This window comes from Suillus discolor (assembly GCF_016758755.1).
Source record: "Suillus discolor strain FC423 chromosome Unknown F5147scaffold_50, whole genome shotgun sequence".
In the NCBI taxonomy this organism is placed as follows: Eukaryota; Fungi; Basidiomycota; class Agaricomycetes; order Boletales; family Suillaceae; genus Suillus; species Suillus discolor.
The window spans coordinates 193,379-208,394 of record NW_024541297.1 but is presented as its reverse complement, the minus strand read 5'-3'; the positions used below and the strand labels follow the sequence as shown (position 1 = coordinate 208,394).

General features: G+C 47.1%; 6 protein-coding genes across 6 annotated transcripts; 5 read left to right on the top strand and 1 right to left on the bottom strand.

Annotated features, from left to right (window-relative positions):
• Positions 1 to 1,002: 1,002 nt before the first annotated feature.
• F5147DRAFT_708768 (aspartic peptidase domain-containing protein) lies at positions 1,003 to 2,489 on the top strand (the record flags this gene model as incomplete). Its single annotated transcript, XM_041438151.1, has 5 exons — positions 1,003 to 1,054; positions 1,111 to 1,208; positions 1,304 to 1,766; positions 1,813 to 2,083; positions 2,138 to 2,489. Coding segments are annotated over 5 exons (969 nt in total), but the record flags the coding sequence as incomplete, so codon positions are not given.
• A 326-nt stretch (positions 2,490 to 2,815) lies between these two features.
• On the top strand, positions 2,816 to 4,237 carry F5147DRAFT_776604 (acid protease; the record flags this gene model as incomplete). The annotated part of the gene is made up of 5 exons (XM_041441875.1): positions 2,816 to 3,092; positions 3,150 to 3,247; positions 3,298 to 3,781; positions 3,828 to 4,098; positions 4,153 to 4,237. 5 exons carry the CDS (start codon positions 2,816 to 2,818, stop codon positions 4,235 to 4,237), a joined length of 1,215 nt encoding a protein of 404 aa, XP_041289928.1.
• Positions 4,238 to 4,920: 683 nt separating this feature from the next.
• F5147DRAFT_762666 (acid protease) lies at positions 4,921 to 6,943 on the top strand. The gene is made up of 6 exons (XM_041440597.1): positions 4,921 to 4,986; positions 5,034 to 5,512; positions 5,571 to 5,668; positions 5,718 to 6,198; positions 6,245 to 6,515; positions 6,574 to 6,943. Exons 2-6 carry the CDS (start codon positions 5,236 to 5,238, stop codon positions 6,656 to 6,658), a joined length of 1,212 nt encoding a protein of 403 aa, XP_041289927.1. The 5' UTR covers positions 4,921 to 4,986; positions 5,034 to 5,235; the 3' UTR covers positions 6,659 to 6,943.
• A 701-nt stretch (positions 6,944 to 7,644) lies between these two features.
• F5147DRAFT_776602 (acid protease) lies at positions 7,645 to 9,061 on the top strand (the record flags this gene model as incomplete). The annotated part of the gene is made up of 5 exons (XM_041441874.1): positions 7,645 to 7,924; positions 7,977 to 8,071; positions 8,122 to 8,602; positions 8,649 to 8,919; positions 8,977 to 9,061. The coding sequence occupies 5 exons, from the start codon at positions 7,645 to 7,647 to the stop codon at positions 9,059 to 9,061; spliced, it is 1,212 nt and encodes a 403-aa protein (XP_041289926.1).
• A 405-nt stretch (positions 9,062 to 9,466) lies between these two features.
• Positions 9,467 to 11,228, bottom strand: F5147DRAFT_616417 (Alpha/Beta hydrolase protein). Its single transcript, XM_041432539.1, has 8 exons — positions 11,071 to 11,228; positions 10,736 to 11,019; positions 10,573 to 10,688; positions 10,415 to 10,520; positions 10,267 to 10,357; positions 10,052 to 10,212; positions 9,827 to 9,993; positions 9,467 to 9,772 (listed from the first exon to the last, which is right to left on the bottom strand). Exons 1-8 carry the CDS (start codon positions 11,211 to 11,213, stop codon positions 9,671 to 9,673), a joined length of 1,170 nt encoding a protein of 389 aa, XP_041289925.1. The 5' UTR covers positions 11,214 to 11,228; the 3' UTR covers positions 9,467 to 9,670.
• Positions 11,229 to 11,305: 77 nt separating this feature from the next.
• Positions 11,306 to 12,207, top strand: F5147DRAFT_708748 (uncharacterized protein). Its single transcript, XM_041438150.1, has 2 exons — positions 11,306 to 11,999; positions 12,060 to 12,207. The coding sequence occupies exon 1, from the start codon at positions 11,340 to 11,342 to the stop codon at positions 11,727 to 11,729; it is 390 nt and encodes a 129-aa protein (XP_041289924.1). The 5' UTR covers positions 11,306 to 11,339; the 3' UTR covers positions 11,730 to 11,999; positions 12,060 to 12,207.
• Positions 12,208 to 15,016: the final 2,809 nt, after the last annotated feature.

Here is a 15,016-nt window from a genome sequence, read left to right as displayed (position 1 = left end):
GACAGTGCTGGATACGCTGTTGCCGAGTTATTCAGCATCAATGTCTCAGGTATGGAGGATTGTACCATTGTGTTCTATAAGTTATCGGCATCAGACAAGTATTCGAAAACACGAGCCCGCGTCAATACCACCGTCCCTGTCAGCCATCAATGCATCAACATCCTCACACTCGCAAACAGCAACGACGACTTAGACATGTTGTCCGTTTCTGGATCCTCGATTGAAGTAAGCTTTAAAAAACATTCCGTCTCATGCACTCACTAAGTTGAATGAGCAATCCGTTTCCTGCCAGTGGCGAAAGCAGAATTCTGACTCAAACCCGATCAAGGCTCCGAGTTGGAACAGGGTATGTACCAAATACTCGGACTCGTGTCGGAACCAATTAAGGCTCCGAGTTGGACAGAGCGTTTACGTAAATAATGTTCAAATGAGCTGAAATTGCCAATCACGCCTTTCAGAAATCTACTGAGGGTTTTTGTTACAGGTTTTATAATAAAGTCCTGCAGGTCATTCAAAGGTCATTTTCAGACTCCTGCTGCGACTATTCACTAACCCACAATTATTTCCTGCATAGATGATTCATGGGACTCGAATAGCATCTGAATCTCCACGCGATGAGCCCCGGGCCCAGTCACATTTCAAGTTAACGTAGTCATTTCGAAATCTTGCTATTGTTTGCTTCTGTGATTCAGATATTGCCAGAATAACGTTCTGATGCCTTTCATTACAGACCACCATATAAAATGGCTCACCTAGGAAGGATGCCACATCAAAAAGATGGTTCCCTCCAGATCGCTGTCATCTCTTCTTGCCCTCCCGGCACTTGCCTTCCTCTCACTGTCAGCGAGCGCTTCCCCTCATCCTCGCATAGCGTCAAGCCCGGCTACTCTTAAGCTCGCCGTTAGAATAAACTCGTACGGGATCAAGAACATTGCAGCTGCAGATAGAGCTCGAATCCAAGCCCGACAAGCTGGCGACAGCTCTTCTATCACTGTGACCAGTACTGGGGTGATATACACCGCTGATATTGGTGTTGGGAGTCCAGCAACGTACTGTAAGCTGCTTGTGCTCCCCAGTTTCTTTTTCTGATGCATTGCCAATTTCATGCAGACACACTCTCCGTAGACACCGGAAGCTCAAATACCTGGATTGGAGCCAACAAAGCTTACGAAAAGACTGCCACAAGCCAGGACACAGGCAATACATTCGTGAGTGTTTGTTTTTCCGGGACACATATATTTTGTCAAACCGTTTCCAGTACGTTGCATACGGCTACGAGTCGGACGCAAAGAAGGACGCAAAGAAATATGCTTCTGGAGAGGAATATATAGACACCGTAACGCTCAATTCTGATCTGGTTATCGACAACCAATCTATTGGCGTTGCATCTAGCACCTCTATAGGTGACGGTGTCGATGGACTTCTTGGCGTCGGACCAGTCGGTTTAACGCAGGGCACCGTCAGTAATACAGACGAAGTTGCAACTGTGACGCAAAATCTCTATACGCAAGGAACGATTGGTTCGGAAGTACTCGGAGTGTTCTTCGCACCTGCTTCCTCCGATGATAGCAGTGGCGAGCTCACATTCGGCGGTTATGATGCCTCCAAAATTACCGGAGACGTCAGCTACGTGCCGATCACATCGACATCTCCAGCGAGTACATATTGGGGCATTGATCAATCCATCAGCTATGGAGATACGCCCATTTTAGATGAGACAGCTGGTATCGTCGATACCGGAAGCACCCTGATTCTCATTGCCACTGGTAGGTGTCCTGTACGACATGAGAACCCTTCTAATCCACTATTCAGATGCCTTCAACAAATATCAGTCTGCCACGGGGGCGACCTTCAATGAGGATGTTGGCTTGTTACAAATCTCATCCGACCAGTACGACCAGCTCTTATCCTTGTATTTCACTATTGGTGAGGTTACTTATGAGCTCACCCCGAATGCGCAAATCTGGCCTCGGTCGTTGAACACCGCCGTTGGCGGTGATGCCAACAGCATATACCTGGTCATCGCTGACATTGGGAGCCCCAGTGGTTCTGGCGAGGATTTCACGAACGGCTACTGTTTCCTGTACGTCAAGTTACTTTTTCCGGGAAAATAAATTGCTGAATTGTGCTTCCATAGCCAGCGGTTTTACTCGGTGTACGACACGACAAACTCCCAAGTCGGGTTCGCCACCACTAAGTACACCTACGCTACAACAAATTAAATTCCTCTTCCTGCGCGATCACCGTTCTATTCGTATCAGCTTATATACCCAACGTACCTTACTTGAATTGTGTTTAGTGTGCATCGGTCCATGATTGAGAGCAGGCAATGGGACATCTATGGAACGAACTTTGAAGAACTTGGCACTGACGGGACTCAATATCTCTGTGGAGCGCGCGAAGATAGAATTTTGACTCCAAAGTGATCAAGGCTCCGAGTTGTAACAGAACTAAAATGAACAAGTGTAGAGCGTTACGTAAATAATGTTTGAAATTGCCATATCACGCGCGCCTTTCTTGTTCAGTGACACTGGCTAGTACTACTGAGGGTTTTGGCTAACAGGTTTTACAATAAAATCCTGCAGGTCATTTTCAGACTTCCGCTGCAACTATTCAAATATTCACTATCCGACAATTATTTCCTGCATAGATGAATTTCATGGGACTCGAATAGTAAATACATCTCCACGCGGTGATGCATCGATGAGCCCCGTGCCCAGTCACATTTCAAGTTAAGGTAATCATTTCGAAATCATGTTATCGTTCGCTTCTGTCATTCAGATATTACGTTCTGATGCTTTTACTACAGACCACCATGGTTCCCTCCAGATCGCTGTCATCCCTTCTTGCCCTCCCGGCACTTGCCTTCCTCTCACTGTCAGCGAGCGCTTCCCCTCATCCTCGGACAGCGTCAAGCACGGCTACTCTTAAGCTCGCTGTGAGAATAAACTCGTACGGGATCCAGAACATTGCAGTTGCAGATAGAGCTCGAATCCAAGCCCGACAAGCTGGCGGCAGCTCTTCCATCGGTGTAACCAATAATGTGACGATATACACTGCTGACATCGGCGTGGGGAGTCCACCAACGTACTGTAAGCTGCTCGTGCTTCCGTAATTTCTTTATCTGAGACATTGTCGATTTCATACAGACACAGTTCTGATAGACACCGGAAACGCAAATATCTGGATCGGGGCCAAAAAACCTTACGAGAAGACTGCCACAAGCCAGGACACAGGCAATACATTCGTGAGTGTTTGTTTTTCCGGGACACATACATTTTGTCAAAGCGTTTCCAGAGTATTGCATATGGCGATGGTAGTTCCGTTTCTGGAGAGGAATATACAGACACTGTAACGCTTAACTGTGATCTGGTTATCAGCAACCAATCTATTGGCGTCGCATCTCAAGCCTCAGTAACTGCAGGCATCGATGGATTTCTTGGCCTTGGACCAGTTGATTTAACGCGAGGCACCGTCAGTAATACAGGTGAAGTTGCACCTGTGATGGAAAACCTCTATACGCAAGGAACGATTGGTTCGGAAGTACTTGGAGTGTTCTTCGCACCTGCTTCCTCCGATGATGGCTGTGGCGAGCTCACATTCGGCGATTATGACGCCTCCAAAATCACTGGAGACATCAGCTACGTACCGATCACATCGACATCTCCAGCGAGTACATTTTGGGGCATTGATCAATCCATCAGCTATGGGGATACGCCCATTTTGAATCAGAAAGCTGGTATCGTCGATACCGGATGCACCCTGATTCTCATTGCCACTGGTACGTGTCCCGTGCGACATGAAAACCCTTCTAATCTATTATTCAGATGCCTTCGAGAAATATCAGTCTGCCACGGGGGGAACCCTCGATGAGGCCACTGGCTTGTTACAAATCTCATCCGACCAGTATGACCAGCTGTCATCCTTGTATTTCACCATTGACGGGGTCACTTACGAGCTCACCCCGAATGCGCAAATCTGGCCTCGATCGTTGAACACCGCCGTTCACGGTGATGCCAACAGCATATACCTGGTCCTCGCTGACATTGGGAGCCCCAGCGGTTCTGGCTTGGATTTCGTGAACGGCTACTATTTCCTGTACGTCGAGTTACATTTTCCAGGAAAATTTGTTGCTGAATTGTTCTTCCATAGCGAGCGATTTTATTCGGTGTACGACACGACAAACTCCCAAGTCGGGTTCGCCACCACTGAGTGGACCTATGCTATAACAAATTAAATTCCTATTCATATCAGCATATATGCCCAACGTAACGTACTTGAATTTTGTGTTCAATGTGCATTGGTCCATGATTGAGAGCGATGGTGCTATGGTAAACTTACCGACCGGACTCTGACCATGACGACTTTCTTCCAGCATCTTATGTGTGCTCAGCATAAGATTAACCCCGTTATGTCCACTGTATAGCAAAGTTATAAAAAGGTATGAAGCCCTGAGATCAGAGTCATGGTTCTGTGCACACGAGGAAGATCTTGATTAGAAGCTTGCCGGTTTGTTATCAGCATCATAGTATTCAGACACACGATCAAGTGCCTATAGAATCCTAATCTGTACCAGTCACCCAGCTAATTCCCAAGTTCGGTGTACAGGTATCACCAACAATGAATTATAACAATAGTTTGCAGTCAGCGCATTAGCCAGTACCTTCAGGTCTATGGCACTGACATGAAGTTGGTAGATAGAGCGGAGCAGGTAAGTCAACGGGTCCGACCCAGGGTTGGTGCAACGTGAGGTTACTAGTCATAGAATATTCCGCCATCAATGCAAACCACACGATGGCTTGATCGGCTGATCAAGCTACTAGTACTGCGACTAGAACTTCCAAATATGACTTGAACTTTAAAAAAAATCTACGTTATGTAAATACATGTTCAAATGGGCTGAATCACGCCTTTCTCAATGAATTATTGATCAGGTTTCTGCTAAACAGGCTCACAGTGTAATAAAATTCTGCAGGTCATCCAAAGGTCATTTCCAGATTTCCCCTGCAGCTACTAACTCATTTCCTGCGTAGATGAATTCATAGGACATAGTATATATCCACACAAGTCAACAATGAGCGCCGGGCCTAGTGACATTTCAAGCGCTAACGTAGTTGCTTCGAAGCCTTGCTATTGTTCGCCTCCATGATATTTCCGGAATAACGTTATGATGCTTCTACCACCGACCACCATATAAAATGGTGCAGGTACTAGTAGGAAGGATGCCATCGGAAAATGGTTACCTCTAGATTGCTTTCATCTCTTCTCGCCCTGCCGGCGCTTGCCTTCTTCTCTCTGTCAGCAAGCGCTTTGCCTCATCCTCGGACAGCGTCAAGCACGTCTACTCTCAAGCTCGCCGTTAGAATAAACTCGTACGGGATCAAGAACATCGCGGCTGCAGATAGAGCTCGAATCCAAACCCTACAAGCTGGCGGCAGCTCTTCCATCAGTCTAACCAATAATGTGACAACATACACCGCTGATATCGGCGTAGGGAGTCCACCAACGTACTGTAAGCTTGCTCGTGGTTCTGCAATTTCTTTATCTGACGTATTGTCAATTTCACACAGACACAGTTCTGGTAGACACCGGAAGCTCAAATACCTGGATCGGGGCCAACAAAGCTTACGCAAAGACTGCTACAAGCAAGGACACGGGCAATACATTCGTGAGTGTTTGTTTCTACGTGGCACGTACATTTGTCAAACCGTTTCCAGAGTGTTCAATATGGCATTGGTTCTGTTTCTGGAGAGGAATATACAGACACCGTAACGCTCAATTCTGACCTGGTCATTGAAAACCAATCTATCGGCGTCGCATCTCAATCCTCAGATATGGATGGCCTGGATGGAATTCTTGGCGTTGGACCAGTTGATTTAACGCAGGGCACCGTCAGCAATACATACGAAGTTGCAACTGTGACGGACAACCTCTATAAGCAGAGAACGATTGGTTCGGAAGTACTTGGAGTGTTCTTTGCACCTGCTTCCTCGGGTGATAGCAGTGGCGAGCTCACATTCGGTGGTTATGACACCTCCAAAATCACTGGAGGCGTTAGCTACGTGCCGATCACATCGACATCTCCAGCGAATGGATATTGGGGCATTGACCAATCCATCAGCTATGGATCTACGCCCATTTTGGTTGAGACAGCTGGTATTGTCGATACCGGGACTACCCTGATTCTCATTGCCACTGGTAGGTGTCCCATGCGACATGACAACCCTTCTAATCCATTATTCAGATGCCTTCGACAAATATCAGTCTGCCACGGGGGGAACCCTCGATGAGGCCACTGGCTTGCTACAGATCTCATCCGATCAGTACGAGAAGCTGTCATCCTTGTATTTCACTATTGGCGAGCTCACTTACGAGCTCACCCCGAATGCGCAAATCTGGCCTCGATCATTGAACAGCGCCATTGGCGGTACCACCGACGGTATATACCTGGTTGTCAGTAGCACTGGGACTCCCAGCGGTTCTGGCTTGGATTTCACGAATGGCTACTGTTTCCTGTACGTTAAGCTACAATTTTATTTAGGGAAAATAAAATACTGAATTGTTATTCCATAGCGAGCGGTTTTACTCGGTGTTCGACACGACAAATTCTCGAGTCGGGTTCGCCACCACTCAGTACACCGATGCCACGACAAATTAAATTCATAAGGAACTGACAGCTGAGCACCAGTTGGCATCGCCTTTCCTCGCAGTTTGTTCTTCCTCAATGCACCATACGACTCGCTCGCTCGTTTTACACACACTCTCGCTCGCTCACTCACTCATTTTTGGCATCGCATTGTAATATTCAATCTGCCATTGATTTACATTGGCACGTTAACATTCCTTCGCTAATACTAGTTTAAATGCTCATAGAGGTCACTCATTCTGCCTGCATGCCGAGTTTCCCGCCCGCAAAGAAAGAGCACACTTGGTCGTGTAACCGGAATACCACGCATATGGGTTATCCGGCTAATTCCCGAGTTTGGTGTAAGATATAGTTTACAGTTGGCGCATTGGCCGTCCCACACCACGCATGATGACTTCAGTATTACTACACTACTGACATGAATTTAGACGAGTTGGCAGATAGAGCGGAGCAGGTAAACGGGTCCGACTGAGTGGTTGGTGTAGTAAGGTGGGCTAACATGGCCCATGGGTTAACGTTACTGATCATAGAAATCAATGCAAACCACGCAATTGTTTGAATCAATCAATGCATTCGGATTCAGAACTTCCAAATGGGCCTTGAGCTTGAGCTTGAGCTTGAGCTTGAACGTTGAACTTTAAAAAAAATCTACGTTATGTAAATAAATGTTCAAACGGGCTATAGCAAGCCTAAAATTGCCTTTCTCAATGAATTACCGATCAGGTTTCTGCTAAACAGGTTCCCCTGCAGGTCATCCAAAGGTCATTTCCAGACTTCCCCTGCAGCCACTTACTAACCGACACTCATCTACGCAGGAAATGGTCTCCACACAAAGAGCCCCGGGCCTAGTTACATTTCAAGCAGCTAACGTAGTTGCCTCGAAGCCTTGCTATTGTTCGCCTCCATGATATTCCCAGAGTAACGTTATGATATTTCTACTACCGACTGGCACCATATAAAACGGCCCAGGTACTAGTAGGAGGGATGCCATCGGCAAGATGGTTCCCTCTACTAGATCGCTTTCATTTCTTCTTGCCCTGCCGGCGCTTGCCTTCTTCTCTCTATCAGCGAGCGCTTTGCCTCATCCTCGGACAGCGTCAAGCCCAGCTACGCTCAAGCTCGCTGTTAGAATAAACTCGTACGGGATCAAGAACATCGCGGCTGCAGATAGAGCTCGAATCCAAGCCCGACAAGCTGGCGGCAGCTCTTCCATCAGTGCAACCAATAATGTGATGCTATACACCGCTGACATTGGCGTGGGGAGTCCACCAACGTACTGTAAGCTGCTCGTTTACCTGCCATTTCTTTATCTGACGCATTGTCGATTCAGACACAGTTCTGGTAGACACGGGAAGCTCAAATACTTGGATCGAGGATGAGGCTTACAAGAAGACTGCTACAAGCCATGACACAGGCGGTATCTTCGTGAGTGTTTGTTTCCACGTGGCACATACATTTTGTCAGACCGCTTCCAGTGGGTTGCATATGGTAGTGGGGACGTTGCTGGAGAGGAATATACAGACACCGTGACGCTCAACTCTGATTTGGTCATCGACAACCAATCTATTGGCGTCGCACGTGTATCCTTAGGGACGGAGGGCCTGGATGGATTTCTTGGCCTTGGACCAGTTGGTTTAACGCGAGGCACCGTCAGTAATCAAGGTCAAGTTGCAACTGTGATGGACAACCTCTATCATCAGGAAACGATTAGTTCGGAAGTACTCGGAGTGTTCTTCGCACCTGCTTCCTCCGATAATAGTAGTGGCGAGCTCACATTCGGTGGTTATGACACCTCCAAAATCACTGGAGGCGTTAGCTACGTGCCGATCACATCGACATCTCCAGCGAGTGGATATTGGGGCATTAATCAATCCATCAGCTATGGGGATACGCTCATTTTAGATGAGACAGCTGGTATCGTCGATACCGGAACCACCCTGATTTACATTCCCTCCGGTAGGTGTCCCGTGCGACATGAAAACCCTTCTAAACCACTATTCAGATGCCTTCGACAAATATCAGTCTGCCACGGGGGGAACCCTCGATGAGGCCACTGGCTTGTTAAAGATCTCATCCGACCAGTACGACCAGCTATCATCCTTGTATCTCACTATTGGCGAGGTCACTTATGAGCTCACCCCGAATGCGCAAATCTGGCCTCGATCGTTGAACAGCGCCATTAACGGTACCAGCGACGGTATATACCTGGTTGTCAGTAGCAGTGGGAGTTCCAGTGGTTCTGGTGATGATTTCACGAATGGCTACTGTTTCCTGTACGTTGAGCTACATTTTTCTCCGGGAAAATAAAATACTGAATTGTTCTTCCATAGTGAGCGTTTTTACTCGGTGTTCGACACGACAAACTCTCAAGTCGGATTCGCCACCACTGAGTACACCTATGCTACGACAAATTAAATTCGTGAGGAACTGGCAGCTGAGCGGCAATTAACATCACCTTCCCTCGCAATTTGTTTTTCCTCACTGCACCATACGACCCGCTCGCTCGTTTTACACACACTCTCGCTCACTCACTCACTCATTTTTGCCATCACATTGTAATATTCAATTTGCCGTTGATTTACATTGGCACTTTAACATTCCTTCAATAATACCAGTTTCGTATACCATAAATGCTTATGAAGGTCATTCATTCAACTGCATTCGAGTTTCCCGCCCACCCAACAGCAAACTCGCCAGCGTTCGAACCCAGCTAACGCTCTATCCTAGCCCAACCACTGTATATTTGGCCTCATTCTCATTTTGCATGAGACGAAGCTGGACGAAAGATCTTGGTTCTATTCGTATCAGCACATTTATCTGAGGTACCTTACTTGAATTTTGATGGGATGTCTCCTTATTAGTGGAGAGTAAGTTTTGACCCAATAATGCGACCGTCTTCAAAGTTCATGTTACCTATGTCCTGCACCTTGCCTGTGATTTAGGTCGACGCGCGCAACGATTACGCTGCGGAAAAAGAAAAAAAGCGCACAACCAAAGATACGTTGATTGACATGTCTAACTCGTCTAAACCTCCCCGACCGCCTTGATGACGTTACCTCGAACCACGATGCGTTCATTGCGCCTCCAGAAATCTGCCAGAATCTCTGCCAGTTTTGTCGGATCGTCCTAATTTCATGTCAACATAAATAAGTAAACGTCTATCGCAAGCAAGCGACGAACCTCGTGCACGAGATGTCCCACACCCGAACCAGCCATAACTTCGAGCCAGAATTTGCCCTGCATCTGACCGACCATGAGCGTCGTATCAAGGCGCTCTGCGCCTGCTAATACTAAGAGCCGTGCGGAGCGAAGCCCGAGGAATAGAGACGACAGCGATGGGAACCAACCTGAAAGTCAATCGGTATGAGCGGGTGGTGCAAGTCAAGGGAGCAAGCGTAGGCTTACTGTCCCAGTATGGCGCCGTCGACCGGAGTGGTGTACGCCACTTGTATTTGAATCCAATATTTGCACGCGTGCTGGGCGTAAGAGGAGAATCCGCAGGAACAACGATAGATGGAATCGAAACACGGGCAGAAATGGGATTATGGATAAGGCCCGTATTGACGCTGTATGAGCAAACGTGAATATAGCATTTACGAAAGGCAACGCCAAACACGTACTGCCATTCGATTGCTTCTTCAACACTATCGAAACCCTCGGGTCGAGAATTGAGAATCGCCTGCATGTGAGGCAGCGCTTCTACTGCTGTGCCTATTGGTGATGGGTCAAACTCGAGTAAATTACAGGATTTGATGTAATAATAGGTACCTTCTACTACATCCAAAACGGCTACTCCTGCGATATTGTATTTGCGTTGTTGAAGTATGGGACAGGCGCGAACGCAGACAGATCCTCCCATGCTGTGTCCAACAAGCTATCCAGAGTGTCGTTAATTCGATTTGCATAAAAGGGAGAATGAAGCTTACCATTAAATTCGGAGCTGCTGCCACATCTGGGTAGATCGTCTGTAGCAGAGCACAAAAATCATCAACAAGGACATTGATCGAAAGGTCTTCATCAGACTGAGATGACGTTGTCTTTCCTGAAAAGACGATGAATATTCAGCATCCACCTGAAGCGAATACATACCATGTCTCCTGGCATCAAAGGCCAGAACACCGACATTATCCCTCATGACCTCACTTATCTCTTTCGCGAGACATGCAAAGCTTGTACCCGCATATCCTGCACCGTGGTGGAATACTATAACACCTCCATTGTCGTACTTCGGAGGAGTGTAATATACCCGAACGTCGAGGGCTCGGGTAGGGAGCGATATCTGCAATGCCTGTGAAAAGTATGAAGCAGGACTTGATGGCTTGAATTCGGGATTTGGTGGCTTTGGCTTTCGTGTTGATGTACTTGGCCGTGGTCTATTCAACAGTGAGCAAGAAAGAATTGGACTCTGATGGAAGGTGACATACAGTGGAGGTGGCCCCATGCCAGTCGAGAGTTCGCCGATTCCATCAGCAATCTCGGATTTTTCATCATCGTCCTCGTAACTTGGTGGTAGCTGTGGTAACTTTGCTATTCGGGCACTGATTGCAGAGCGATATAGTGAGCTCATCTCGACAAACGCAATCGTGAATCAGGAGTTCCAACGCGTCCCAATTTGGACCAATATTCAACACTTGATTAGTAAGCGAACATCGAAATTGACATTTGCCGCATCGACTGAAACTTTGCAAGGACTATGGCGTCGCTGTTCCGCATAACATCGAACAACATATTCAGGCCTTCGTCACGGTCATTCGCGACAGCGGCACAAACAAAAGTAGCGTCTAAATCAGAACCAAACACCCACTTCAAAATCACTCTCCGCCGCTCTGCAATTGCACTAGGTGAACGGAAGAAGGAAACCTTGGTAGCACTCGGGCTGCATAGACGCATGCAAACCGTGTATCAAGTCCACAGTCCAGAAGCTGCAGGAAAAATTCTCAAGGTGAAGGAATTAGTCGAGGTTGAGAATGTACCAGCAAAGGCTGTACGCTCTCAGTCAGAGCAGAGGAAGGAGAGGAAGGCATCTAGAGGGTACCAGGTACAGGGCACAAAACTGGGAGAGCTTGCATGGGAATTTTCATGACCAGGTCCGTTCATCTCGCACTCTTTCGTTCTGCACTCACCCGCTTTATAAACTAAAGGCCACATCATTCCATTGACCAGAGTCCTTTCTCATCCTCTTGTTTATTATTGGTTTTCCCTTAGTTATATGCCTATATTGTTATTTGAAGATTCGATAACCTTTTCAGGTGGTGTCTGCTTTCGCTCTCTGCCATCATGTTGTCTTTCATCGGAACAATGAAATTCATGGTGCGGCGTTTATCTTTCGAAGCAGATGCCTCGTGGCTCCACCGTAAGTCACAATCATTCCTGTTACTTGTTGTCTGTGCCTTATCCACACTGCTTTGACCAGATGAGCGTGTCTGACTACCTGATTAATCGTTGACATACAGCTCAAGCATTGCAAGCTATAATTGCCGTTTTTTGCTGTACCATGAGTTGCCCCCCAGTCCGATACCGCAGTCCCACGACACCACGAATGCATCGCAGATTTTCCCGCCACCCCGATTGCTCCTCACGGATGTCAATTATTCATGCTCCACGCAAATGCTCTTGGAGCTATACATGAGGCGTACACCCTGGATCTCGTCATCACACTCACGTTAGAATGATGGACGTCCTCCAGTAGCAAGCTGTACCGCCGTTGCCACACGGGTATATTGCGGGGACTTGAGTTCCACCGCATTCTTTTCAAGATCAACCTCAACATGTTCCAGTGTCCAATATTCCAGCCTGCACTTAGGCATAATGTTGTAACATGTGCGGTAAGACGGTATTTGTCAGGGAGTGGTAGAATTTTTTTCAATTTGTTTGACGTCCAATTGCCTGAGGCGGCAAGCTCGTGCACGTGCATGTTCTCCGTTTATTCGTTCATCTTGGTCACTCGAGCTTATATAGGTATAGCATAAATGTATCTCCGCATGCGCGGGCACTTTGCCAAGGATCATCGATTGGCCTTGAATCATGAGCTAAGCTAAGCGCATTACCATGACATATATAATGTATCCTCTCTAGGATTTGGATTCCCGCTTCCAAGCTTCAAGATCTTCGAATGTACTTCTCTAGGGCGTCTAATTTCACCTCTTAAGTTTAGGCAAAGTGTTCAGCCAAACTCCAGCTTTCTAATATCACAGGTCATTGCCATAATATGGAACCCGTATTGAGGTAATAGGCGTATAACTTATTAGTTTGGTACAAGCAGACAGTAGCATCATAGGACATTAGCAAGCAACACAGGGTCAGTATCATGAATCGGTGATTCAATCGATGTGGCTATCCTCTACTATCATGATCATCTTTCTAAGGATACCGATGAGTCAGTCCCACGATCGTGGCTGCGCTCGCAGCCGAACACTCTCACTGAGCTAAAATCTCGCCGTCATCCATGGGGTTGGTTGGGGTTCTTCTCATCGAAAAGTGTGGAGGGACGTGTCACATGGCATTTTACTAACGGTGCCGAGGGCGTCTGGACCGGTACATGCAGAAGAGGCCGGGCGGTCATCCCTTACCGGGTCCAGAAATGTCGTAGCCAAGTTGACCTGCACGATGACACTATCGCGGGATTCCTGTGCAATCAGCCTCGTGCAATCCTGCGGGAACAACAATTTCAAAATATAACTCCCTCAATTTCGAACAGCTTGTGATTCTGTCTATCCCTACCTCGTCCAACCCTACCGGGTCCGTAAGTCTTCCCCGTAAAGTTCTCGACAGCATCATCTTACTCACGAGCGCTCAGCTTTTCTATGCAGGGAGGAATTCTGACTGAAGATGACCTGGAGAAGTACTTCACATTTGGAGAGTATCCAAGGACAAGTCTCGTAGTACCGTCGCCTTCCTCCAGTTACGATCGGCAGCAGCCACACTCTACCACGCTAGGTGTGAGAGAGCCATCTCTCACAAGCCGATGCTCCAGTGGACCTCCCTCGTGTGATCAATGGGTCTACCGGATATCCGAGGCATGTATTCGCGAAGCGCGATTTAGCATTCGAGAAGCTTATGAGGGCCGTGCCTGATCGTACCTCTAGATTCAGCAAGTACCGTCAGGTTCCAGACCGAACCCTTCATGTTGCACTACAATTCTTGACCCAGATCCAATGTCAGAAGCAAACTTATGGACGCGGATGGTATCACGCCCGTCATTGAAACGCTCTCGACGGCCCATGAACTACGACATACAGCAAGACGTTCTTAACATCGTGCGGATTGATGTGAGCGCTAGACTCGTATACTGTCCTCACCAGCAGTTTCTTAATACATTACACTTCAGGACTCATTGAGTGCAGAGAGCGTGACAGTGGTGGAGATGCCGAGTTCTATGTCGAAGCCAGCATCATACTCCGGAAATAAACCATCAAAGACAACAATGGGCGCTTATAATGAAGAATCAATAAAGTTTGTCCAATCTGACGTGAGTGCTATCCCATTTTTTCTTCTCGATCTGTCTGAATTTCATGACATCTCTGCATATTAGTCTCCATATTCTCTAGGATGGATTACCGAAGCGAAATCCGATGGGAGGGATGAAGGGATCGAGAAACAAGCATCCTCCAATACTTGCTTCCTACCAAAGCTAGGCCTAAAAACAGCATGGAATCGACTGCGCCATTGGACGACTACTGCACTCAGGGACATGAAGAGTCGAACTGTGCGTTTATCATTAGCTACTCGACCAATCAGGTGGGTGAACCAACACGCTGCGCCATAGTAGATGAAATTTTATATTCTCAGTCTGGCCGGTTGCTCAGATCAACATGACATCTGGAGATACCCTCAAGTAAAGGACGTCAGAGGACAACCGAATTGACCGATGCTAACCAGATCACGACATAACGAACGGTCCTCATATCAGTGCCTGTGGACATACTACATCTTTGGATAATAGACTCTTACTCTCATCACGAACAAAATGTATGATAATGGATTTAGTAGCGATATAAGACTGTACCTGTACTCTCGAGCGTGCCAGACTAGAGCAACGTATGTCACCATATGACAAACCGTTCCCTATAGCAACTGGAATAGCAGTAATGGCCTGCTCTGCGGAGACGACATAGCATAAAGAGCTATGATGCCTCACTATGGTAGTGTTCCTTTATAAATCCGGAAGAGTTCCGTGTCTATTTGAGTAGCACTAGGACGCGTGTATTGCTCAGATTCTTGGCTGTCTCGTTCGGTTCATTCCAAATTAATTGAGTCATTTTAAGCACTAGAAAAAGTGCAAGTACTAAATCAAGCGAATCACGCATGTGTCACAGGAGTGCCAAATATCAGCGTCCTATTATAATGGCGATACTGTTAATAGCTCACTTC

What these genes read in the sequence shown, in the direction of transcription:
- F5147DRAFT_708748 (XM_041438150.1), top strand. Translation starts at nt 11,340, where the DNA reads ATGGCGTCGCTGTTCCGCATAACATCGAACAACATATTCAGGCCTTCG.
- F5147DRAFT_616417 (XM_041432539.1), bottom strand. Translation starts at nt 11,213, where the DNA reads ATGAGCTCACTATATCGCTCTGCAATCAGTGCCCGAATAGCAAAGTTA. An exon ending in CTTTGATGCCAGGAGACATG is followed by an intron (nt 10,689 to 10,735) that starts GTATGTATTCGC and finishes TCGTCTTTTCAG; the next exon opens with GAAAGACAACGTCATCTCAG. An exon ending in TGGGACATCTCGTGCACGAG is followed by an intron (nt 9,773 to 9,826) that starts GTTCGTCGCTTG and finishes ACATGAAATTAG; the next exon opens with GACGATCCGACAAAACTGGC.
- F5147DRAFT_762666 (XM_041440597.1), top strand. Translation starts at nt 5,236, where the DNA reads ATGGTTACCTCTAGATTGCTTTCATCTCTTCTCGCCCTGCCGGCGCTT. An exon ending in AGGGAGTCCACCAACGTACT is followed by an intron (nt 5,513 to 5,570) that starts GTAAGCTTGCTC and finishes AATTTCACACAG; the next exon opens with ACACAGTTCTGGTAGACACC. An exon ending in AGGACACGGGCAATACATTC is followed by an intron (nt 5,669 to 5,717) that starts GTGAGTGTTTGT and finishes AACCGTTTCCAG; the next exon opens with AGTGTTCAATATGGCATTGG.